Source organism: Triticum aestivum, chromosome 2D (genome assembly GCF_018294505.1).
Source record: "Triticum aestivum cultivar Chinese Spring chromosome 2D, IWGSC CS RefSeq v2.1, whole genome shotgun sequence".
Classification (NCBI taxonomy): domain Eukaryota; kingdom Viridiplantae; phylum Streptophyta; class Magnoliopsida; order Poales; family Poaceae; genus Triticum; species Triticum aestivum.
The window spans coordinates 24516603-24541510 of NC_057799.1; the positions used below are offsets into that span (position 1 = coordinate 24516603).

Here is a 24908-nt window from a genome sequence, read left to right on the forward strand (position 1 = left end):
TTCTTGATTCACTTTTCCACTGTATGGTACACAGAGAAGTAAATAACGTGGTGAGAATTTTAACATCCTTTATTACATCAAAGGATTTAACACCATACGTAAGTATTAATCGTAAGCAACTTCTCATCATATGGACTTGCAGATACGTGGGACGGAAGCAAATTTGAGAGCAGCAATGCGAATCAACGGAATACAATGCAATGCATGGGAAGACATTAACGTGACCCAATGCCCAGTAAAGCTTGTTAACGTGCCAAAAGCCGATGACACGTCAGTCAACAATATTAGCTTTTTTTGTTTTTCATTGTTAATACGTGAAATGCTGCTAACAAAATAAAGTGTTGCAGTTCTTTTTGTGCACTCCACATGCTCAAGAACATCACATTCTTTACGGGAGAAAAACTGACGCTACAATACGACCAAGTACGTAGAGTAAGACATAAAATTATGTCAATTTTTTTAAACTTACGGAACGATAGTAACATATCCTTCCATGCAGGCCTACATCGATAAATTCAGAAGAGAGCTACCTGTTGTGCTTGTCGATTCACCATACAACCAATTCAAATACATGAAAAGGTTCAAGATGTACCATGCTAGCCTATCGGACATAGCTGTGGTTGAAGATGATGAAGATTTCAGCAATTACTCCAGCAGTGGTTCATTCTTACATGTGGTGTATACACTTGGCTAAAAAACGATAGAGTAGGGTGTGGTTGGGTATTAGTCCCGGAGAAGGTTTCCTAGCCGTGTTCTTAGTCCATTGCGGATGAGTCAAGTTGTAAAACTTCAATAATATTGTTTACAATACTTAGCTAGAAATAAATTTGGTCTCTACGGGGGCACATGAAATCTATATTTGCTTTTTACAACCATGTGACAGTTACAGTGCCTGGACAAGATTCAGACCAATTACGGTGCAAGAGCAACCCTAGAAGAATAATGGATTATGATTTGTTTATTTCATAATTTTTGGTCGCTAATTGCAAGTGACGTCACAGATTGAGCCGATTTTTTGAACAAAATGTGCTTTGAAATACGAGAAAAAAGGGTATGAGCACGAGCATAGCCTCACAACAGAAGGAAAAATACTACATGAGTCAACACGCAATCATAGCTATCCCAAGAAATGGCACAACCAATGAGTCGTAGGCAGGCCGCAAAGCCAATAAAAGAGAGCATAAGATAACAAGAGTAAAGCACATACCAAATGGGTCCTTTGCCGGTGCTGCAATGACCATGGTGTGGCATGGCAGGGCGTGCGCTGAATTGAAGAGATCTCCGGGTCAGTAGGCACCTTCAGGAGCACAGCGAGGTGGCCATGGTACATCTATCCTGCCTCAGGGAATCACATAGCATGCTGTGTCATAGCCCTGCAAAACACAGAAAAAATACTACTTGTACTAACCTTGTGAAATGTCCAGCTAACAAACGTTGCATAACTAAACACGGAAGAATGAAATGCAACATATTCAAGAATCGAATGCTCAATCCTTTCTCTCTGCTTTTGCGAGGATCATTACTCTCTCCTTAAGAAGGCTAAAACATCATAATAAGAATTTCACTAATCTTCAAATGGTGGATATCCCATGTGAATTTAAAAAAAATTATAAAGCGCATGGCAAGTATGTTGATCCCAGTCCAGCAATTGCACAATCAGCAGTGAGCATCATAAATATTGAGCAACATAAGCTATGAATTGTCTGTAGTCCATTCTAAAATTAATAGATTATCATCTCTCCTGATTTCCAAATCCAACATCTCACCTATTAGCCAAACTGAAACAATAGAGCTTGAATGAAATGTATAAGCATACATATGCAAAAATTGAACATTCGTAGATCTTGCCGTGATGTGGATGAGGTCGGACGAATGGGGCTGGCCGTCGAGGCCGGCCGGCTTCATCCAGTCCCGCAGTACCCCGTCCCCAGTGAGAACATGATCCATCTAGATGTCCAACCACCTTTCCTTCGGAGGATATGCATGGCCAGATCAACCTGCGGCCATGGCGGAGAGGTGAGCTAGAGGACGCAAACAACCACGTGGGGAGTGGTAAAGAGGTAGCGACTCACCTCGTGGCTATAGGCACCCGCATAGAGGACTGGGAGATGGGTTGGCGCCCAATCTTCGCCGGGGTGCCACCGTGGGGAGGGCAGTCAGCCTCTTCTTGTGTTCTTCGGCGAAGAGGGGGTGCAAGAGCGTGAGGGAATTGGGGTTGAGGGAGGGAGGGGCGCGACGCACGGCTCGATCCTACCGGTGACGGATGAAACCCTACCGACGGCGAGGGATGAAACCTTATCGATGAGGCAGTGACAGGTTCGAACTGGATAAAAATCGTACCAAAAATATCCCTGAAATTTGTAGGAGAATACCCTCGAAATATTTTGAGAGGGAAAACCTGATCAGTTTGAATTTTTTTCTTTCAAAAATGCCTCTCGGGCTCTGTTATAATACACGTGACGTCAACGTATTGCATTGGATCTGGACCATCGAATCCACTCCGACGGACGGTCCATCTCAACCGGATGCACTATAAAAGGACTCATTTTAATTTGAATAGTCTCACCTCGCTTCAATACAACGAGTATCACAGTTTATATACCAAGTTTCCTGTGACATCAAAAAGCTAGGGAGAGTGAAGAGAGGCCGATTAAACATAACCTGGAGGAAGGAACTCCAGCGTGCCAACATGGACAATAAGGAAGAGTTGCATATGTGCTGGCATGAACCATGCTGCTGGTTGACTCAAAATAAAAAAGGATGACCTTTCCCATGCATCGGCCTTAGATTCAACTAAATGCTACAATAAATCAAACAACAAACAAACTGAGGATCATCCTATATTCTCAGTAGGAAAATAAAGCTGGAATTGAGAAGTTGGAATGCTCACGCTAGGACCGGGGGATTAGTGTTGGCCATGTTGCCTTCTACGCCATCGGCCAGTGGTCGACGCGTGACGTGTGGAGTGCACAACTCTGGCTATGCTTGTCGAAGTGTCGAGGATCCGAGAGCAAGGTTAGTGCCGGGGGGCACGCATCGCAGGGTTTGTGGCGCACAACACCTGAGAGTTTCTAATGTTTTGGTCCTGCGGAATAACTCTCGAAACGAACGGATTGTTGTTTGATGCTTCGGACTTTTGGGTGGTGGTGGTGGCGACGTTGACTTTAAGTGTGCTTTGTTTGGCGGTTCGTTCTGGGTCCCCTTCTTCGATTGTAAGACCAGGAGCGTCGCCAAGCCCTAGGCTGCCGGGGCCGTGTTCTGTTTTCTTGGAATGCTCCCTAAACTCAAAGCTCATTGCTTATACCACATCACCCAAGGGAACATTTCCATTTGTAGTACCCCTTGGTGCTCGGCTTGGACCAATATTCATGATCACCTTATTATCCAACTTGTTGGTTTCATCTATCCTGCTCGAGTTAGTGACCTTTGGCTGCCAGGGCAAAAAGCATGGAACAATGATCTTATCTATTCTCTTTTTGAGGAGCCCATGGCGTCTATAATCATTCGCACTACCATCATTCAGGACAATTGCCCAGATATTATTGTTTTGGATCTTGCTCCTAATAGAAAGTGTAGCTCAAAGTCTACTTATAAGTTATGTTTGCAGGATATTCAAACGCAACCAAGGAATCGGCCATTTCAGGTTTCTCATCAGGTTAAAGCTTTGCTAAAGCAACTTTGGAAACAAAAACTGATGGACCCAAGAGAAGACTTTTCCCTGGAGATTGCTTCGGAAAGCCCTTCCAATAGGTTTGAGAGCTATTCGTTTCCCCGTACATACTTCGAAACAGTGTTGTCGTTGTGCTCAAGACGAAAATGAAATGCATATTCTTTTTTCTTTGTTACTTTGCTAGAGCAGCATGGTTTGCACATCCTTGGTACTTTAGAAGTGATCTTTTAAGGGAAAACCATCTTTCTATGCAAAGTGTTATTCTAGCTTTGCTTAATATGGATCATCCATATGCTATTGTTCCCAATATTTTCAATTTTCTGTGGTGCATGTAGAAGTCCAGATGTGATTGTCTTTTCGAGAGAAGGTGCTCACTCCCAGATCAGGTACACATGGCTGCCTTAGCTTTGGACGACCAGCAGAAGTTTCAGCTGGCTTCCTCCTTAGATGATCGCAATGACGTTACTAATACTAGTTCCCCTGTTAATGATATTACATTGCCACTGCAGGGAAGCACTCTTACAACTGATCTTCTTGTTGATGGTACTAAGATCTATTCTGATGATTCTTTTAGGTGCTCAAAAGTTCCAGGTCGGTTTACCAAATGGTAGTGTTTCCAAGGCATTGGTATCTTTCTCAAATTCATGCGAGACCACAAGAATGTCGACGTACATGTCCAAGCCTCAGCACCGATCACTACTTCACCCCTTCAAGCAGAAGCGCTCACTCTCCTTCTTGCAGCCAAAATTACCTAACTCTTGCAGGTGGCACAAATAACTTTCCTGGCGGACAACATTTCTTTTGCAAAGGCGGCTGGGACCAGAAGTGTTTGTTCTGACTCCACTCGTGGGCAATCAGAGCACCACTTGCAGATTTCTTCAGGATTACAGATGATCTCCATTCACAGGTGTTTCACATTTCTAGGGAGATAAATGGAGTTGCTCACAACGATGCTCATCAGGTTCTTAGTAGTTCTGCTGAACCTATCTTCAGCTGCTTTTGTCCAGCTCACAAGTACATGCTCTGCCCTGTAACTTCTATCTTATCTCCCTTGTCTCTACAGGGCTTTGTACTTCATATTGTATTCTGCTACTGAGCTGAATATATTGGCGCTTTAAGCGCCTTTTCTTGTTCAAAAAAAAATGTAGATGCAGTAGCACACTGTCGCTATAGAGCCTAATGTATCTACAAGGCTGGCCCGAGGCGTAGGTGGAACCTGGCTAAGGCACTGTGTGACACTACTAAGCAGCGGTCCAACAACTGCCTAAAAATGTCTGCGTCATAGTGCGTTCAGCAAACTCACATTCTCACCTATTTGTATGGATGGTTTATAGGACTTCTCAAAACCTTCAAGGTAACTTGTGATTTTGTACTTGTGCAGTTTTTCAATAAAACCATGGCGGAACTGGTAAACAGGGGATACGACGGCAAACCAAGACAATTGCAGCCAGATGAGTTTGAAAGGGTGTTGAAGCAGTGTTGACGAGCTCATGTTGGGGACTGAGTGTACCGTTACCAAGATGGACGGGAGCTGACAATGAAAGATTTGAGAAAGTGGTGAAAAGATTGAAATAAGAAAAAGAATTAGAGTAAATGATTGTATATTATGTTATAGCAAGGGCACTTTGTACGGATGAGAAAGATAAAAGAAGGCGAACTAGGGGCATGCAAAAAATATCTGAAGAAAATTAATTATGAATTTAACTCAGAATTTCTAACATCGAAAGTCATTCTCATTTAGACGTGAAAGTCAAGAAGATAAATGATGATAAGTTCAATTAACTATTAGATGTGGATTCCAATACGTAAATTGCTTACTTTCACGCAGATTAAGGAACAGGCTATCAGAGAATCTGGGGAACAAAAGCAGGTTAACGGGTAAAGAAGTAACCTTTTTTACCTAAGAAGAGAAGAATATCAATAATTGGTAGTAGGGTATATCTAGCTATTGATTTGAACGGTCTTGAGTGGACCTAGTATTCTTACGAATGTCAGCACATTGCTTCCTCCAATGGTGACTTGGAGAGTCAACGTCACATTAATGACTTATTTTTTCTTTTAGGCCAACCAACAGCTCGTCACCTCCTCATCGCTGGATTTAAAGGTTGCTGCTCTTGGATGGGTTCCTCATCGGCAAGGAGAAAACAACACGATTATCTCCTTCTATCTTTCTCCAGGTTAGTGTTACCAAATCTTTGGTTAATTCATTAGTTCTTCTTTCTACCAAAGTATATCATGAGTCTGGACAAAGGATATTTTCTGTCTATGTTGGAAGATTATTTCTGTGATTCTGTTTCAGGAAGAAGATCGTCACGTAAGCCTGGCTGGTGCAAAGGAGAGCTATGGAGTTTGAGCTCCATTTGATTAAGAGTATTACAAACAATTTTTCAAAGAACCAAGAAGTTGGGAGCGGTGCGTATGGAGCTGTTTACAGGGTAATGAATACTATTTATAATTATTTTTTCTATAACTACATAGTTGTCAAATTAATGTTGCCACTGCCAGATAAGTTCGACAATGCTAACAAGTGATCATACAGGCAGTGCATAAGGGGGAAGAGATTGCTGTGAAGAGGCTTCATGCCTTGCAAGGACTTGATGATAGGGAATTTGATAATGAATTCCGTAATTTTACAAAGATCTGTCACAAAAATGTTGTAAGGTTAGTTGGTTACTGTTATGAATCGCAAGAAAAATTCGTTGAGCACAAGGGGGAGCTAATTCGTGCTAAAGCTATGGAGGGAGTTCTTTGCTTTGAATATATGCAGCGTGGAAGCCTTGAGAAATATATTGGAGGTAAATCTGATCTACAATTAGCTAAATTAGTAGGTTTCCAAGATATATAAACGATTCGGCATCTTTACATGTCTAACAAATGCCCCACAAATAAGCCTCTCTATTTTCCTGTAATTGCAGATGAATCTTGTAAACTTGATTGGAGAACATGTTATGAAATTATTAAAGGGACATGTGAGGGTTTAAATCATCTTCACATGCAGAAAAATCGTATTTTCCATCTGGACATGAAACCTGCTAACATATTGCTAGATAATAGCATGGCGCCCAAAATTGCAGATCTTGGTTTGTCCAAGCTTGTTTCTTCGACAATAACATATAAAACAGAGGTGAAAAAAGGAACATAGTAAGTTGATGCATCTTTTAAGCCCGTAATTTATGCTTACATATTGTTCTAGATTGAGGTTCTATTTGTATTGCACTAACCATATCCGTGATGCTTATAATATCATGGAGTGGGTACATGCCACCAGAATACATAAACAATGGATTCATATCTGACAAGTTTGATGTGTCCAGTCTAGGGGTCATAATTATAAAAATTGTGGCCAGGAATACAGGCCACGTCAGCTGTTTTGAAATGTCCCAAGAAGAGTTCATTGAGCTTGTGAGAAAGGTTCTCGATTCATACAACAAACATGAGCATAGGCCTTTTACATGTTGTGCTATATGCACTCCTTATTCGTGCTTGCACACCATGTACCACTTTCTAATTAACTTTGCATGCTCATTTTTTGAATCCAGGTAAGTAAATATTGGAAGGAGAAGATGCAGGCAGTGTCAGGGTATTCATCTCACGAGATATACATCCTTCAAGTGCGCAGATGCACTGAGATAGCATTAAGATGTATATCCAAGGATCGAAAAGAAAGACCTAATATAGATGAAATTGTTCTTGAACTGGAGGAACTGGAGGTTGAGACCAAGAAAAATGCACTACCTTTTGATGGGTCAAAATACCTAATTCTGAAGGTATGTATGTATCAGTGTCTGTTCTGAAGGGATGGACAATACCCGAAGATGCACCCTCTCTATTTATTCCCTTGCACCCTATCTATTTATTCTTTGTTCTGTATTTTGCATTCTGCTTTTCTACACTAGTAGCACTCCGTCTTATGAAATAGGCAATCTATACAGTTTGTTTTCTATTAATGCATTTTTTATGATTTTTCACACTAATTGGTTCTTTCCTTGCAGAGAAGTTGTGCCACCAATGATGTGGCGGTGGACCCAGCCTTGGAGTTGCGCTTCCTCTTCGAGCCGAGGAAGGAGGTGTCGTGCTGCCTGCAGCTCACCAACAAGACGGATGGTTTCCTCGCGTTCAACATAAAGGTCAATAAGAACAAGTACCGCGCACAGCCCAGCATCAGCACAATGCCTCCGTGCTCCAAGTGTTATGTCATCGTGACGCTGCGTCCGCAGGGGGCGGCACCACCCAACATGCAGTGTCATGATATGCTGCTCGTGCAGAGCACCAGCATCAGCGAGCAACTGGCATCAGAAGATACTCAAATTTCTTATCAAGAAGTGTTCAAGACAACCTTAGCGGAGAAGGTGGTAGATGAGGTGAAACTGCCAATTGTTTATGTTGCTTTATTGGATGGATAATAACATCTACCTGTCACCAAGCTGGTGCGCCATGGTGTTGAATTCAGACAATTCTTGAATCGAGTAGTACGCTATATATGCAGCCGTGTTATTTGCCAAAGAGAGTTCTCTGTAATGAGGACGCTCGTGTGTGGTGTGGGTAGTTGACTTGAGGCTTTTTTTTGCGAGTGGACATAAAAAAATGATATAATCATCCTTTCAGAGAGAAAAAATCCCCTTGCATTTGTTATGAGAAGAAACACTCACGATATTTTGTTATAGAGATCTGAGAAACATTATGTAATACTCCCTCCGCCCCGAATTATTTGTTTTAGATTTGTCTAGATACGTATGTAACTAAGACAACTAATTTAGGGCGGAGGTAATGCAGAAAAATACATTGAAAAACACAAACAAGAAATAAGAAATGCATACTCGTCTTCAAAATCTTTCCACTCCATCTTCTCATCAAAGCCTGTGATTTACCAAAGAAGCAAAGTTCGAAAATTGCTTTTGGAGCGTGAACACTAGGTAGCACGCTATCCCCACCGCTACCCCAACCGGGGCAGTGCCTCGGTCTGTTTTCCTAGCTAACATATCCAAACTAGGTATTCGGAACAGTCGTAAATAAGGTTCATCTATGTTTATGTTTTATTATTTTTTTTCTTATGTTTAAGTCCATGGCTCTAGCTGTCTAATATTATGATTTAATCTTGGTTTGCACTGCCATGCATGCGGAAATTGTAACTTGAAAACATCGGATGACATAGAGCGTCGACCTAGATGTAGGAAAATCTCGGGTGACTTAGATTTCGTAGTATATTTGAGTCGTTGCACGAGGCCCATGTGTACTGCATTTTGTATCCTATGGTCCGGCAAATTTGATATGATCAACAGTGAAAACATGGACGAAGATTATCTCCCTATGAAAGAAGAAACCATGATTTACGCCTGGTCGAGTGGTGGTCATCAAACATATAACAGTTATTCTTATTGCGATGACGAGCGGCGAACCCCAAAAAAAACTTAGCCACAAGGCAGCTAGGGGTGTGATTTCGGCGATTTCTCTTAGCCCTCTGGTGGTATATTAATTTGGCTGGAAGGCAAGAAAAAGTTATAACAAAGGTTTGATTAATCTTCTAGGTACTCCTAGTTGTTAGGTTTGGGTGCTCTTAGCGATGACATCTCAATGTTGGAGGTTGGGGGTCATATGGCATTAAAGTCGCATGTCTTTATTCACGTCCTGTTCTGATCATCGCAGTCGACGTGGACAACACCAGGGAGTCTTAACGTTTTGGTCCTGCGAAATAACCACTCACTAAACCGACATATTGTTGTTTGATGCTTCTGTGCTTTGCACGGTGGTGGTGGCAACGATGGATTTAAGTGTGATTTGTTTGGTAATTATCTTGTTTTGTGTTCCTGGTCATCTTCCTCGATTTTAAGGCGACTAAGCAGTGCTTCAGCAACTTCCTTAAAATCCTCTCAAAAAATAACTTCCTTAAAATGTCTTCTTCATAGTGCATTCAGTGACCTCACATTGTCACGTCTTTGGACGGATGGTTCATATGGCTTCTCAAAATGTTCAAGGTAACTTGTCTGATTTTGTACTTGTGCAATTCTTCATTGGATCAATGGTGGAACGTTGAGAAGCAAAAGGTGCAGCAAAAGACGATGGCTTTGAATGATTTTGATGTAACTTTTAGTTTTATCTTCGATCTTTATGTTTGTTTGTTTTCAATTTATTTTATTTGATATATATTTTTAATTACTCAATAAAATTAGGTCTTCCACTTAGTACATTATGCCCTGGGCCATGAGGAAATTTGTTTAGCAAAATGTATTTTTTTCTGAAAAACCAACACATGGATGTTTGACGAGTCTGGTTATGACCCATATTCAGTATGTTTGGATCGTACTACGATGTTAACCAAGTTTCATGAGTATAGATAACCATGAAATGGTAGGTTCAATTAAACTAACTACATATCCAAAATAAAATGTTGTCTCCATTTCAACATTATTTATTTGAGATTGATAGCTAGAGTTTTTCTGTGACACTTTGTTATTATTTGATTCGGTTAGTATTGCCATAAAAATATCTCACAGGAATAGTGGCTTAGTCTCACATGGATTGGCGGTTATGACAGTGAGATAAACCGCAATAATCAATAATAGAGAAGATAACAACTTGAGTAGACAAAAATAGAACAACTTCCCAGTATATCCTGTAATATGAATTGTCATGTCAAATAGTTATGGACTTATGTTTTCCTCCAAATACCAACTGTGCAACCACAATCTCTCACCATCTCTTCTTGCTGCCCATCCAACATAAGGAAAACCTATCCCAATCCAGAAAGTGTTGTATGCATCCGGATTTGTTGTGCAACCAGTATACCCAACACTTAGAACACATGGTAAAACCTCACCAAATGCAGAAGAACATAACACATGGTAAAAAAGTGCGTAGATTACCTCATATGGCTACAATATGCATGTATAATTACTATAGTTGATTTATTTGTTGTTATTATGTGTGGACAAATACTTTGCAAAAGTCATTGACAAACCAACTTCGTTGTAATTGTTTTTAAATAACTCAACTGTCACTCAACCATGTACAAAAAGGACAAAAATCCAGCACAAAATCAACAAAAGAATAAGATTTTTCTTGTATTTGTCCTTTTCATATCACATAGAAGAACATATTTATATCTATATCTATATCTATCTCTACCTAATAATAAAGGGGCTATCGTTTCTTACCACCGTAATTTCGTCTGCTATTGGTTTCGTCCGTCAATATCGTTTGTTTCGTGCGTTAAAGTATCGTTCGTCTGATCCGAGCCAGGCCAACTGAACCTGACCGGCGTTGTGGCCCAATAAATCAAGCCCTACCCGGTTCTCCTTTTTTTCCTTATTCCCTTGCATGGCTCCTGTCGCTGCCGCTCCCACGATCTGATCTTGCGAAGCGCCGCCAACTCCGCCTCCACCTCCTCCGTGTGGCCAGCTGTGGCACACCATCCGCTCTTCGCCTAGAGCTTTCCATGGTGGCTGATTGGATTCCGATCTGCCGCCCAACGACACGTACGTCATGGCCTGGCCCGAACCCTGTTGACCTAGAGCGTGGGGTGCAGCGATGTCGCCCATGAGAACGGCACCTACTCCTTCCACCGCAGTCCGCGTCATCTCCTCTTCATCCTCCAGCAGACCCCCCTGCTCCAAAGCTCGCCCAGGCCGACGCGTACGTTGCCTATCTAGCGGTTCGACCATGAGGACCATAGTAGATGTCTTCTATTGAGGGCCAGCGACGGTCGGACTGAGCACCAGCGGCAATCTGGGTAGACCATCTCCCCGTCAAAGTCTGGTCTGTACATAGCATCCATCATCGATCAAGGGCCAGCGACGGCTGGACCTAGAGCAGCAGCGGTGACCCGGATAGATTCTTCTCTTCGCGTTATCTTTGGTTTGCAAGGCGCGTGGCAACGTTAGCAACTTGATGGAGATGGGAAAAGACGATCCAGATGCTGCCTGTGCACGCCTAAACCATATTCAACCATACCAGGTTAATTAAATCAATGAACTGCTCTCTGTGTGATTGCTAGAAAAATCATGTCAATTTCCTCTACTCATGCCTGTACTCTATAAGAGATTGCCCCTTATGCTGAAATCCCTACTATATTCTATACCATCCTGGATTTATCACAAACACTAAATAGATTGGTTTGAACTGTAAGATATCATCTACAAAAATCAGTTTTGTACATGTTAGTCTTTTTGCATTGCTCTTGGCAGACTGTGTTGTAGGGAGCAGAGAAGAGCAACATGGGGTGGTCTGCGTCGCCTTCAGTTGCGACCTGTACATGTAGGAGTACAATTATGCTTCCCCGGGTAGAGAAAAGGTATGATGGACTCACTTCTAATATTTGTATGTAAGTTTCAAACAACTATTAGAACACGATAGGTGTGTGTAGGTCATGTATCCTATAAAAGAGAGATATGTGGCGTGATGTTATACAATATGGTGCCCAAAATTACAAATTGTTTTGCTATAAAAAATTGTTTCTATACTTGAGTATGGTGACCTCCTTATGATATGAGCAGCTTAAGCCCTGTATTGATCCTTGCTCGTCCTTTCCATAGATTTTTGAAAGATCGTCCTTTCCATAGATGAAATTGACCTGATAGCTCAACGATTTCCTTTATCTAAAATTAGCATTAATTACATGCCATTTGTGTGCTCAAGGAACTGTTGCAGAATATTTTTCTAACTATAATCATTTAGTAAAACATGGCATGGCAAGATACGCCTGAGACCAACATATCTGAAGATGCTTCTAGGGGTACTTTAGCTTGCCCATAGGGGTTTGTCAGCAAATGAATTAGGATCAATGCTGCCAGCAAAGTAATCAGATAATTTGTCGATCAATGCTGCCAGCAAATTTTATTAGTTCAGGTAATTTGTGGATCAGTACAGCTAGCAAATGAATTTTTCGGTATTTTATTTTGTTTACCGATAACTTCGCTTTTTGTTGTTTAACAAAAAAGATGTCCCTCTTGGTAAATCTTTTATTTTGCTTTTCGGTGAAGCTGTAGCTCTCTGCAAATTGTAACTAATTTTTGGGTCACACTAAGCAGGCACCACTTTTTGATTTCAGTAGATTCTTTACATTAGTTTGTCAAGTATGACAGCTGAGTGGCCTCTGTTGATATGGAAATTCTTCCAAAATCTGGTAAGAAATTTCCATAGGACATATTCAACTCCTGAGAAGTACTTGAACATCAAAGGATTGCATACTCCATATGTAAAGGGTGGTTTAGTAAGTCGTATACAGTCATTCTGAACATTATGTCACCCAAATTACAACTCACATTAGAAAAAAAACTGAACATCTGCAGCTTACTTCCTGAGATTGCAAAAGAAAATTAAGACAACATGCATGCCGGTGTCCTGAAATTAGTAAGTCGTATCTAGAAAACCCAAAGTAAAACTGATATATATGTCAAATGATTTATATTTCTGATTCTACTTTTTCAAGATATAACAAAGGGTGGTTTTACCAGAGAGAGTATCGTGTATGGCTCACACGGACTCCAGATGTGGCACCTCTTTGAAAATTTCATTGTATGAATGTGGATCCTGCATTTTCTTTGATCCAAACCTTTGGTATACAATTTTGAAGGTTTCATCATAATAAAATAATCTGAGCATTTTGGTGGTTGCAGAACAACTTTGTTCTTCAGTATAGGTGGCGTATGTTTGTGCAAAATGATTATGTAAGGACATGTAACTCTATTCTTTTGTCCAGGTTGATTTACTAGGTGTCTGTAAACCAGTAGGGTCAACAATTTTAGTTTTAGCTTTCTACCCTTAAATTAGAACTCAACTACTGGTACTTTCAGATTTAGAATATGTGATGGTGGTTATTTGCAATGACTGTGTTCTTGTATGTTTACATCACAGTGTGAGATAAAGACTTTCCATTGACTACACGTGAATTTACCCATCTGATGAAATGAGTGGAGGCTCACAAAGTGCATCGTGTATAAACCTTTCGTCCATCACGTTAGTGTAGACATGTAATAATTTTGTAAAGGTTACATGATGCATCATTTAGAAGGAGCAGTTATTAAACTCTCAAGGAATATGCTCCAAAGTCAAAGGCACCCAGCTGAAGTCCTCAGTACGCCCATCCCTCTCCACCCACACCGCTCTCGTCGTCTGCTAAATGGACCAAAATTAAGTTTGGAATTGCTTAATGCTGCTGCGATTGTTATTTTAGGTTGGTTTGCTTGCTGCTGCTATTAGTTAAGATTATTGAGATTGCTAATTTTTCCAGCTCGGGAACATAAATTTACTCGGAATAATAGCGGCCCCAAGTCATGAGCTCAGGTCGCAATCCTCAGATGATCCATCTTTTTTCTCATGAGCGACCATTGTCCCATGACACAGTTTCTCAACTAGGCCAACCGTTGTTCACTGGAACTGGTGTTTTCCCCCGTTGCAACGCACGGGCATTTGTGCTAGTACCTACTAATAAAACAAGGTGCGTTTCTCCAATTTTTTCATCCGTTCACCACCAAAAATATTTTTCTTATATCCGAGGTGGTACTAAATTTTCATGGTCCATCTGCTAAAAAATAAAAAGTTTTGTCCAGAATTTATACGTGGGCCGCACGCACTAAGGCCCAGAAAGGCTACCCATTTATATCCTGTGCACGCAGCTGGGAAACCTTATTTGTCGCACAGCGGCAGCATATAGTTGGAGCTTCCCATCGGTCGCCCAATGTTGGGCCGGCCCATTTCCATTTTTTCTGTATTTTTTTCAATTTCTTATTTTTTCTCTTCCAATTTATTTTTTCCTTTCCCATAAATTCATTTTATAAATTTTCTAAAATTTTGTTTTTTATTAATTTCTGTCGAATCTTAGAATTTCAAAAAAAATTCCCAATTTCAAAAACATTTGGAAATGTAAACTTTTATTTTCGTTTAAATTGTTTTAAAATTAAAAAAATGTCCGCATTTTTCAAAAAAAATTGAAAGTTTTTCTAGATTTATAAAATAAATTTCATTCAAAAATAATAGAAATTCGAAAAATATTCATTTTATCGAAATGTTCACAAATTCAAAATATCGTTCGTGATTAAAAAGACATTTTTTAAAATTTATTTGAATGTTGACAACAAGTTTCCATTTTAAAAAATTGTTCACAAATTTGAAAAATGTTCGTTTCTCCGCCTTAAAATGATCCTATTTTCAGAAAGTGTTTGTGAATTTAAGAAAATCTTCCTATTTCAAGTTTTGTTTTACTTTTTCTAGAAATTAACTATTTTCAAAAAAAAAATGTTCACATGTTTTTAAAAAAATCAGGAGGTCACCACAACCTCGACAAGGAGGCGGACCTGAAGGAAAAAAATGCACGAATTGGGCAGTGGCCGCCACTCCCACCAACCCCACTACTATAAATAACGGACGGATTTGAGGACCTCGAGCTTGACCACCCTACGAGTGAAGGGGAGACTCGGCTGGGTTCTTCTCTGAAGACTCCATGCCTATGGCGGAAGGAGCTCATCAACCTTCCGAACTGAACGCCTCTGCCTCCTCCTCCTCCGGCAAGTCAGGGCACTCCGCCTCCTCCTCCGGCGAGTGATCAGGGCACTCAGCCTCCTTCTCCGGCGCGTGGCGGCACTCCGCCTCCTTCTCCGCCTGCGTCGGCGCGCCCGAGCAGCCAGCCTCCTCCTTCTCCGCCTCGTCAGCAAGGGCGGAAGAGACCCGCCGCCGCTCCGGCTGCTCCAGCGTGTCGTAGTCCTTCTCTTCCGCCTCGTAAGCAAGGAAAGAAGACAGCCGCAGCCGCTCCGTCTGCTCCGGCGTCTACCAGTACAGCCTGAGGCGGGAGGCAATACAGATTCGGTCCATCTCTCAAGCCTCTAGAGAAGTTACCATACGAGAGGACCGTGGAGGAAAACGCGAAGATCGTGCAAGCCGAAGTGACGACGAACTTCTTTGAAGGGGTGAAAGCAAAGAAACATCCACCTCCGGAGGAGAAGATAGATCCGGTGAAAGCGAAGCGCACTGTGGATGCATTGAAGAAACCACCAAAGTCTCCGCCGAAAGGCAACTATGAGCGCATTAATGAAAGGTCATATATCGAAGCGGAGCGGTCGGGAAGTACTATAAGTGATCAAAGGTTAGCAGAACGACGAGCTGGGAAAAAATTGCCCAGCTCGGCGAACAAGCGAACCAATCGTGCCCCCCGCTCAAGGTGTCTAGTGATATCGTCGCTAATGATCCGAGGATGGTGCCCGGTTATACCAATCTTGGAGATTACCTGCCCGACGATGTACATTATGATTTCTTGGAGGTGGACGAACACAAATACCAGTACGGGAAGCCTCTCGTCAAAGATGAAAGATCTCTAACAACGATGATGCGAAGATTCCATGATTGGTACATGAAAACCTGCAGAGAGTCTGGGGGATGAATACTTTGACGCTGAGAGTTAAAGAGGAGCATGACCTCGTTGGAGTTGATCTGTTGAATGTTCCATTTGAGGAGTTCTTCCAGTTTTTCATTCAAAAGGCCCTCGATAAATTAACGGTCACTTGCTACTGTCTGTAAGTACTACTTCTGTCATTAAGTCTCTATATATAGGTCAGCTCTTTCATTGCATGTATTTATAATTATCCTCACTATATTATGCAGATTGAAGATCGCCGAATTGAAGAAAAGACAAATCGGTGATATTTGGTTCATTAACACAAATCTCATAGATGCATATACGGTTGAATTTCAGGCCAAAGATACCGAGGCTAACTTGCTACGATCGTTGGTATTAAATCAAAACAAAGCTATAATACTCTTTCCTTACAACTTCAAGTGAGTGTTACTGTCTTGTGCATATTCGGTTTCCCTTATTAGTCGAGATTATAGTAATGTAATTGATGAGTTATGCATGCACGCGCAGGTTCCACTATATTCTCCTAGAGATTAAGCTTGAGCAGGGACTAGTAACCGTCTTAGACTCGAGACGAAAAGATCCCCAGGAGTATGCGGACATGACTGAAATGCTCGAGAAGTAAGTTAAATCGATCATTATCGCACCATATCGGCAACTTTGTTCATTTCCTGATATCAAGTAATTGTTTTCTTTGTCTGACAGGGTTTGGAAAAAATTCACCTCAAAAGCTCCGGGACTGCCGAAGAAGCTGCAATTTAAACACCCGAAAGTAAGTACTACTAGCATGTTCCGCGTATCTCCTAGTGATTCAAGCGCTAGTTTCATCAATACCATTTATAGCATGCTTGCTTATCAGTTTGATTGACCTCTATTTTTTGTAAAGTGGTTGTGGCAGGAAGCCGGGAATAATTACGGTGGATACTACGTTTGCGAGTCCATCCGCTACACGACCTATGAGCGGGGCTACTCTGACAAACAATATGAAGTGTGTAAATAATAATATTCACAATTTTATTTTATTACCATCATTTTTGTTGAGTTTCATTTATTCATATATATGTATTGACCCCCTTCTTCAAATTAGATGTTTCGGATGCGGAATGAACTCCTACCACCAGATCGTTTGCGAGCAATTCAAGAGGAATTGGCGGTATTCTTTCTTGAACACGTGATCAATAAAGACGGAGAATACCATGTGGACCCTGAGTTCATATATAATTAGGAGATTATATTGTAAGAGATAATTATATTGTATATATGTAGCCAGTAGCGTAGGATAGATATACGAGAACTTGTTGTTCGACCAATCTCTCGGAGAAGGAGAGGTGGTCGATATCACTTCTCTTTGTATGCATATGTTCATGACGATCTTCTGTTTCCTTCATTTTTGCTTACTAGCTAGCGTGTCGAGTCCTCTCTATACGTATAGTACGTAGCGTCGACCAAGCACGGAGATAAGAGAGGACACTTCTCTCTATTAATTAGCTAACCAACACAATATATGAAACACCTAAATTAACCCCCCAAAACCGCCTAAACCCACCCCTTTCAAAAAAAACTCAGCTCCTGCCAGCTGCTGACGCGTGGATGCCTATTGGTCCCGGTTGGTGCCACCAACCGGGACCAAAGGGCCTCCCGCCTGGGCTCGCCGCACCGGCGACGTGGAGGCCCTCTGTCCCGGTTCGTGTAAGAACCGGGACTAAAGGCCTAGGGCTTTAGTAACGACCCTTTTAGTCCCGGTTCAACAACCGGGACAAATGGGCCTTACGAACCGGGACAAATGACCCTTTTTCTACTAGTGACCCCTCCAATCAAAATGATTAGATTTTTATGACCTCTTGTTTAATCCATTGGGAGAATAGGGATCACAATTAGTTTATTGTGAATGTACCTGAAAACTCATTTTAAGTAACTTCAAGATTTGTGTAGATTTTCTGTTTTCTAACGGAATTGACAAAGTCACCACAGATGGCCTCGTGGTCGACGGAAACGTCTCCTCCCACTAAACGCACATAATCAAAAGGTATGAAATAAATGCAGAAAAATGCGAGCACCAAAATAAGTTTAGAACATGATCTCTGGTGGGTTGGTTTGCCCATGGCTATTGTTATTGCTGCAACTTTTCGTAGCTAGTCTTTGAAAAGTATTAAGGAGCTAACTAGGTAACCTTTCAGGTACGGTGCAACGTGGATGGACCAGATGAATAAGCAGGAATATAGCTGGAATTCTGCGTCCATGGAGAGGGACGTGCATCCTAATGTGCATGGAGATGGACCATTTCCTTGCGCGTCCGGAGACCAAGGTTTGGGCGCGCTTACACATTGCAAAGTTGAGACGATGGATACTGGGAGGCGAGCTGTCGTTGGGTGTGTGAGCTCCCCAATTTGAGAGTATGAGAGTGACGACGGATTGCACTGAGCATTGCCTTACGATAATACCTTATATGTTCAATGATAATATACTGGGACGTATTTTTTTATTATATTTATTTAGAATTATTGTTGTTGCAGTTTTCTAAATAATCATGATCAAACTTTATAAACTTTGACTTCTTCGGAAAGGAATGCGGCAGGGGAAATCCCTACAATAGGATTGTACTGGAAAGAATAAGAAATAAGACCCAAATCCTCATTCGTGAGGACTTGAACCTGATTGACTGGGCCGTACATCCACTCCCCTAATCAAGTGAGCTAGTCTCACTTTTTAGTGTTTGATTTATAAAATAATACACACTATATAATGAAACGAATGGAATGTTAACCAAATGACTTTGCCGTGGGAGGTTGTTGATGCGTGCCCGTCGTTTGGAACACCGATTCCTGCTGAGATTTTCCTCATGAGAATTGAAGGGTCATCGTTTTTATTGGTGGCTAAGGAAAATCAATCTAGATTCAAGATTTGAAGCTATATGAACTATTCTAAAGAACCGATCTAATCTTTGATTGATCGGGTGCCGCGCCCCCCGGAGAAAAGATTAATCTCCCCGGAGGCGACGCGCTGCGGAAGTGGTGAAGGATCTAGGATCGGCGTCATAAGACTAACCGCTCCAATACCATGTAGAAATTATAGGATGGATGAATATTGTATTTTTTTTATTGATCTAATCCTCATGGGGATTATATAAGTGTACTAGACTTGGAGGCAAGAAGCCCATGACTTAAAGCACAAGATGATATGTAAAATCCTAGTCTATCTCTAGTCTATACATATTCTAACACAGTCGTCTCGACACAATCACACCCTGTCTCTGTCATGCTTGATGTTGCTCAGGACGTACTTCACATGGGCGTCATCCCTCCAGGAAGCTACAAGGTTCGTCCTTGCCCTCCCAGCCTCCCACACAAACTGCCCGAGGAGCTTCCGCGTGCCGCTCAACTGCTATGACCTCTTAAAACCCACGACGGCCTTGCACTCGTCCTTTCTTTTTGGCGGGGGTAAAGGAGATTTTCATTACTCACGGGGGCCTCTCAGCCACTGCCAAGTTTACGATGAAGTCTAACCCCGAGTACAACCACTCTGCGGTTCAGGGGATACTACGGCAACACTACCAGCTCCTAGTTTGGGATCCTGTAAACAGTTACTGGACCGACGACGAGTTCATTGCACCATGGTACAAAGTACGATTGGTTGCTTCTTACCAACATTACATTACACCACGGTTCTTGTAGGAACATCCTGACTAATGTAGCCTAAAGATCATCAAGCAAAGGCAAACCAATTTTTTTAAAGGCCATGGGAGGAGGATTGGTAGCGATGGGTGTAGGGCTTCCCGGAACTCAACTCCAGCATGTGTTGTTATTAATTACTTCCAAATTAACCATAGCTTAGCGATGGGAGTACCTGCTAAGCTATGGTTAATTTGGGTTAATTTGTGCCGCCTAATATGGAATTGAGGCCTCAGAAGTCAGACACACATCGTTATGAACCATCCGCCCATGCCCGTCTCAGGATCACCAAGGCTAGGTTTGCCCACGCCTCTTTTTACCAAAGCCAAACCAGCCGGGCGAATAATTCAGCGGTCTGCAGTCTGTATAAAATCAGAAGACAGAGGCACCACATGCTACTTATTTCATAGCTGACATGCGCTTGACCCAAAATTTGAAGGCAGAGACCATGCCTAATTGTTTGACACATCCCACACAACCCTGATCACTCATGAGGTCAGTAGTCCACTAGTTCACTACCACTGGATTCCCAAAATGTAGACACTGAAATATTACATTTCGGCCTAAATATTTCAGGAATTTCAGTAGTACACAACAAATCAAATATTTTTCATTTTTTTGAATTTTTTAAATATTTAATTAAATTCAAGTGAATATTTCGGACCTTTGGCTGAAATGCAAACTGAAATCACTGAATTTCACTGAATTTAAGTGATTTTGGTTGGTGCTGAAATTGTCTCGAAACTGAAATTGAAAATCATGGGCCTTCCTCCACGCCCCGCCCTCCGTCTAGCTCCTCCCACTCCCGGATGGGCCGGATCCGCGCGAGAAGTCCGCCAGGACTGCGGCCGGGGTCGCGTAGGCAACGTAGGAGCGCTCGCTTCCGGCCGACGTGGTGAATCGCCGCCGCCGCCGCGAGCGATGGATGGGTGGGCGGGTGGGGCGAGGAGGAAGCCCATGAAGATGACACTTGGATGTTGGATCCAATGGTTGAGCTCGCATCATAGCATGGTAGCACATCAGCTCCCGTATCACCTGATATTTCCTCTATATCTACAAGGCTGTCCCGAGGCGTAGGTGGAACCTGGCTAATGCAGTGTGTAAGATTACTAAACAGCGGTTCAACAACTGCCTTGAAATGTTTTCGTCATAGTGCGTTCAGCAACGAAACTACTTGGCACACGATAGATGCGTGGCCGATTCAGGGACGATGCAAAATCTGAAGATGCACTCAAGTTTGCATTCTACACCAACGGCTTGATTAGCAACATCGTTCATAGATTGTGGACATGTCGTCATGTGCATAGCAACGCTCGTTCAGCAAACTCACATTCTCACCTATTTGTATGGATGGTTTATATGACTTTTCAAAACCTTCAAGGTAACGTGTGATTTTGTACTTGTGCAGTTTCTCAATAGAACCATAGCGGAACTATGGTAAACACGGGATACGACGGCAGAGCAAGACATTGGCAGCCAGATGAGTGTGAAAAGGGTGTTGAATCAATGTTGACGAGCCCATGTTGGGGACTGAGTGTACCGGTACCAAGATGGACCGGAGTTGACAATGAAAGTTTTGAGGAAGTGGTGAAATTTTTTAAATAAGAAAAATAATTAGAGTAAATGATTGCATATTATGTTATAGCCAAGGCACTTTTTACGGATGAGTAAAATAAAAGAACGCGAACTAGGGGCAAGCAAAAAACTATATGAAGAAAATTAATCGTGAATTTAACTCAGAATTTCTAACATCGAAAGTCATTATCGTTTAGACATGAAAGTCAAGAAGATAAATGATGATAAGTTCAATTAACTATTAGATGTGGATTCCAATACGTAAATTGCTTACTTTTTTTGAGGGAATGACATCATGACGGATTATATTGATTTGGGGAAAAAAGATACATCATCAGCCAGTACATCAACTAAGAACTCAGTTGGATCTGCCGTCCACACAATTGTTTGGGCATCAACCACCATACTAGCTATCACATAAATTAACGAATAGGTTGCCAGAGAATCTGGGGAACAAAAGCAGGTTAACGGGTAAAGTAACGTTTTTACCTAAGAAGAGAAGAATATCAATAATTGGTACTAAGTAGGGTATATCTAACTATTGATTTGAACGGTCTTCGAGTGTACCTAGTCTTCTTAATGTCGGCACATTGCTTCCTCCAATGGTGACTTGGAGAGTCAACGTCACATTAATGACTTATTTTTTTCTTTTAGGCCAACCAACATCTCATCACCTCCTCATCGCCGGATTTAAAGGTTGCTGCTGCTGGATGGGTTCCTCATCGGCAAGGAGAAAACAACACGATTATCCCTTCCATCTTTCTCCAGGTTAGTGTTACCCAATCTTTGCTTCATTCATTAGTTCTTCTTTCTACCAAAGTATATCATGAGTGTGGACAAAGGATATTTTCTGTCCATATTGGAAGATTATTTCTGTGATTCTGTTTCAGGAAGAAGATCGTCACATATGCCTGGCTGGTGCAAAGGAGAGCCATGGACTTTGAGCTCCATTTGATTAAGAGTATTACAAACAATTTTTCGAAGAACCAAGAAGTTGGGAGCGGTGCATATGGAGCTGTTTACAGGGTAATGAATACTTTTTATAATAATTTTTCTATATCTACATAGTTGTCAAATTAATGTTACCATTACCAGCTAGCTAAGTTCGACAACGCTAACAAGTGATCATACAGGCGGTGCATAACGGGGAAGAGATTGCTGTGAAGAGGCTTCATGCCTTGCAAGGACTTGATGATAAGGAATTCGATAATGAATTCCGTAATTTTACAAAGATCTTTCACAAAAACGTTGTAAGGTTAATTGGTTACTGCTATGAATCACAAGAAAAATTCGTTGAGCACAATGGGGACCTAATTCGTGCTAAAGCTATGGAGCGAGTTCTTTGCTTCGAATATATGCAGCGTGGAAGCCTTGAGAAATATATTGGAGGTAAATCTGATCTAAAATTAGCTAAATTAGTAGTTTTCCAAGATATATAAACGATTCCGCATCTTTACATGTGTAACATATGCCCCACAAATAAGCCTCTCTATTTTCCTGTAATTGCAGATAAACCTTGTGAACTTGATTGGACAACATGTTATGAAATTATTAAAGGGACATGTGAGGGTTTAAATCATCTTCACATGCAGAAAAAACATATTTTCCATCTGGACATGAAACCTGCTAACATATTGCTAGATAATAGCATGGCTCCCAAAATTGCAGATCTTGGTTTATCCAAGCTTGTTTCTTCCACAATAACATATAAAGCAGAGGTGAAAAAAGGAACATAGTAAGTTGATGCATGTTTTAAGCCCGCAATTTATGCTTACGTATTTCTCTAGATTGAAGTTCTATTTGTATTGCACTAACCATATCCGTGATGCATATGATATCATGCAGTGGGTACATGCCACCAGAGTACATAAACAATGGATTCATATCTGAGAAGTTTGATGTGTTCAGTCTGGGGGTCATAATTATAAAAATGATGGCTGGGAATACAGGCCATGTCAGCTGTTTTGAAATGTCCCCAAAAGAGTTCATTGAGCTTGTGAGAAAAGTTCTCGATTCATACAACAAACATGAGCATAGGCCTTTTACATGTTGTGCTATATGCACTCCTTATTCGTGCTTGCACACTATGTACCACTTTCTAATATACTTTGCATGCTCATTTTTCGAATCCAGGTAAGTAAAACTTGGAAGGAGAAGATGCAGGCAGTGTCAGGGTATTCATCTCACGAGATATACATCCTTCAAGTGCGCAGATGCATTGAGATAGCATTGCGATGTATATGCAAGGATCGAAAAGAAAGACCTAATATAGAGAAAATTGTTCATGAACTGGAGGAACTGGAGGTTGAGACCAATAAAATTGCACTACCTTTTGATCGGTCAAAAGACCTAATTCTGAAGGTATGTATGTACAAGTGACTATTCTGAAGGGATGGACAAAGCCCGAAGATGCACCCTCTCTATTTATTCCCTTGCACCCTATCTATTTATTCTTTGTTCTGTATTTTGCATTCTGCTTTTCTACACTAGTAGCACTCCGGCTTATGAAATAGGCAATCTATACAGTTTGTTTTCTATTAATGCATTTTTTTATGATTTGCCACACTAATTGGTTCTTTCCTTGCAGAGAAGTTGTGCCACCAATGATGTGGCGGTGGAACCAGCGTTCGAGTTGCGCTTCCTCTTCGAGCCGAGGAAGGAGGTGTCGTGCTGCCTGCAGCTCACCAACAAGACGGATGGTTTCCTCGCGTTCAACATAAAGGTCAACAAGAACAAGTACCGCGCACAGCCCAGCATTGGCACAATGCCTCCGTGCTCCAAGTGTTATGTCATCGTGACGCTGCGTCCGCAGGGGGCGGCACCACCCAACATGCAGTGTCACGACATGCTGCTCGTGCAGAGCATCAGCATCAGCGAGCAACTGGCATCAGAAGATACTCAAATTTCTTATCAAGAAGTGTTCAAGACAACCTTAGCGGAGAAGGTGGTAGATGAGGTGAAACTGCCAATTGTTTATGTTCCTTTATTGGATGGATAATAACATCTACCTGTCGCCAAGCTGGTGCGCCATGGTGTTGAATTCAGACAATTCTTGAATCGAGTAGTACGCTATATATGTAGCCGTGTTATTTGCCAAAGAGAGTTCTCTGTAATGAGGACGCTCGTGTGTGGTGTGGGTAGTTGACTTGAGGCTTTTTTTTGCGAGTGGACATAAAAAATGATATAATCATCCTTTCAGAGAAAAAAATCCCCTTGCATTTGTTATGAGAAGAAACACTCACGATATTTTGTTATAGAGATCTGAGAAACATTATGTAATACTCCCTCCGCCCCGAATTATTTGTTTTAGATTTGTCTAGATACGTATGTAACTAAGACAACTAATTTAGGGTGGAGGTAATGCAGAAAAATACACTGAAAAACACAAACAAGAAATAAGAAATGCATACTCGTCTTCAAAGTCTTTCCACTCCATCTTCTCATCAAAGCCTGTGATTTACCAAAGAAGCAAAGTTCGAAAATTGCTTTTGGAGCATGAACACTAGGTAGCACGCTATCCCCACCGCTACCCCAACCGGGGCAGTGCCTCGGTCTGTTTTCCTAGCTAACATATCCAAACTAGGTATTCGGAACTGTCGTAAATAAGGTTCATCTATGTTTATGTTTTATTATTTCTTCTTATGTTTAAGTCCAT

General features: G+C 41.5%; 2 protein-coding genes across 2 annotated transcripts; both read left to right on the forward strand.

The window, feature by feature from the left end:
* The first annotated feature begins 3487 nt into the window (after window positions 1–3487).
* On the forward strand, window positions 3488–8073 carry LOC123048425 (rust resistance kinase Lr10-like). Its single transcript, XM_044471528.1, has 11 exons — window positions 3488–3750; window positions 4006–4056; window positions 4180–4261; window positions 4956–5024; window positions 5499–5540; window positions 5733–5847; window positions 6361–6465; window positions 6586–6811; window positions 6922–7081; window positions 7210–7437; window positions 7663–8073. The coding sequence occupies exons 1-11, from the start codon at window positions 3488–3490 to the stop codon at window positions 8071–8073; spliced, it is 1752 nt and encodes a 583-aa protein (XP_044327463.1).
* A 13832-nt stretch (window positions 8074–21905) lies between these two features.
* LOC123048426 (putative receptor-like protein kinase At4g00960) lies at window positions 21906–24469 on the forward strand. The gene is made up of 7 exons (XM_044471529.1): window positions 21906–22021; window positions 22144–22279; window positions 22387–22642; window positions 22763–22988; window positions 23099–23249; window positions 23387–23614; window positions 23841–24469. Exons 2-7 carry the CDS (start codon window positions 22187–22189, stop codon window positions 24249–24251), a joined length of 1365 nt encoding a protein of 454 aa, XP_044327464.1. The 5' UTR covers window positions 21906–22021; window positions 22144–22186; the 3' UTR covers window positions 24252–24469.
* Window positions 24470–24908: the final 439 nt, after the last annotated feature.

Excerpts from the sequence above, each read along its gene's own strand:
- LOC123048426 (XM_044471529.1), top strand. The coding sequence starts at position 22,187 with ATGGACTTTGAGCTCCATTTGATTAAGAGTATTACAAACAATTTTTCG. Across the intron at positions 22,280-22,386 it reads CATATGGAGCTGTTTACAGG|GCGGTGCATAACGGGGAAGA; the intron begins GTAATGAATACT and ends GTGATCATACAG. Across the intron at positions 23,615-23,840 it reads CAAAAGACCTAATTCTGAAG|AGAAGTTGTGCCACCAATGA; the intron begins GTATGTATGTAC and ends CTTTCCTTGCAG.
- LOC123048425 (XM_044471528.1), top strand. The coding sequence starts at position 3,488 with ATGGCGTCTATAATCATTCGCACTACCATCATTCAGGACAATTGCCCA. Across the intron at positions 3,751-4,005 it reads TCGGAAAGCCCTTCCAATAG|AAGTCCAGATGTGATTGTCT; the intron begins GTTTGAGAGCTA and ends TGGTGCATGTAG. Across the intron at positions 7,438-7,662 it reads CAAAATACCTAATTCTGAAG|AGAAGTTGTGCCACCAATGA; the intron begins GTATGTATGTAT and ends CTTTCCTTGCAG.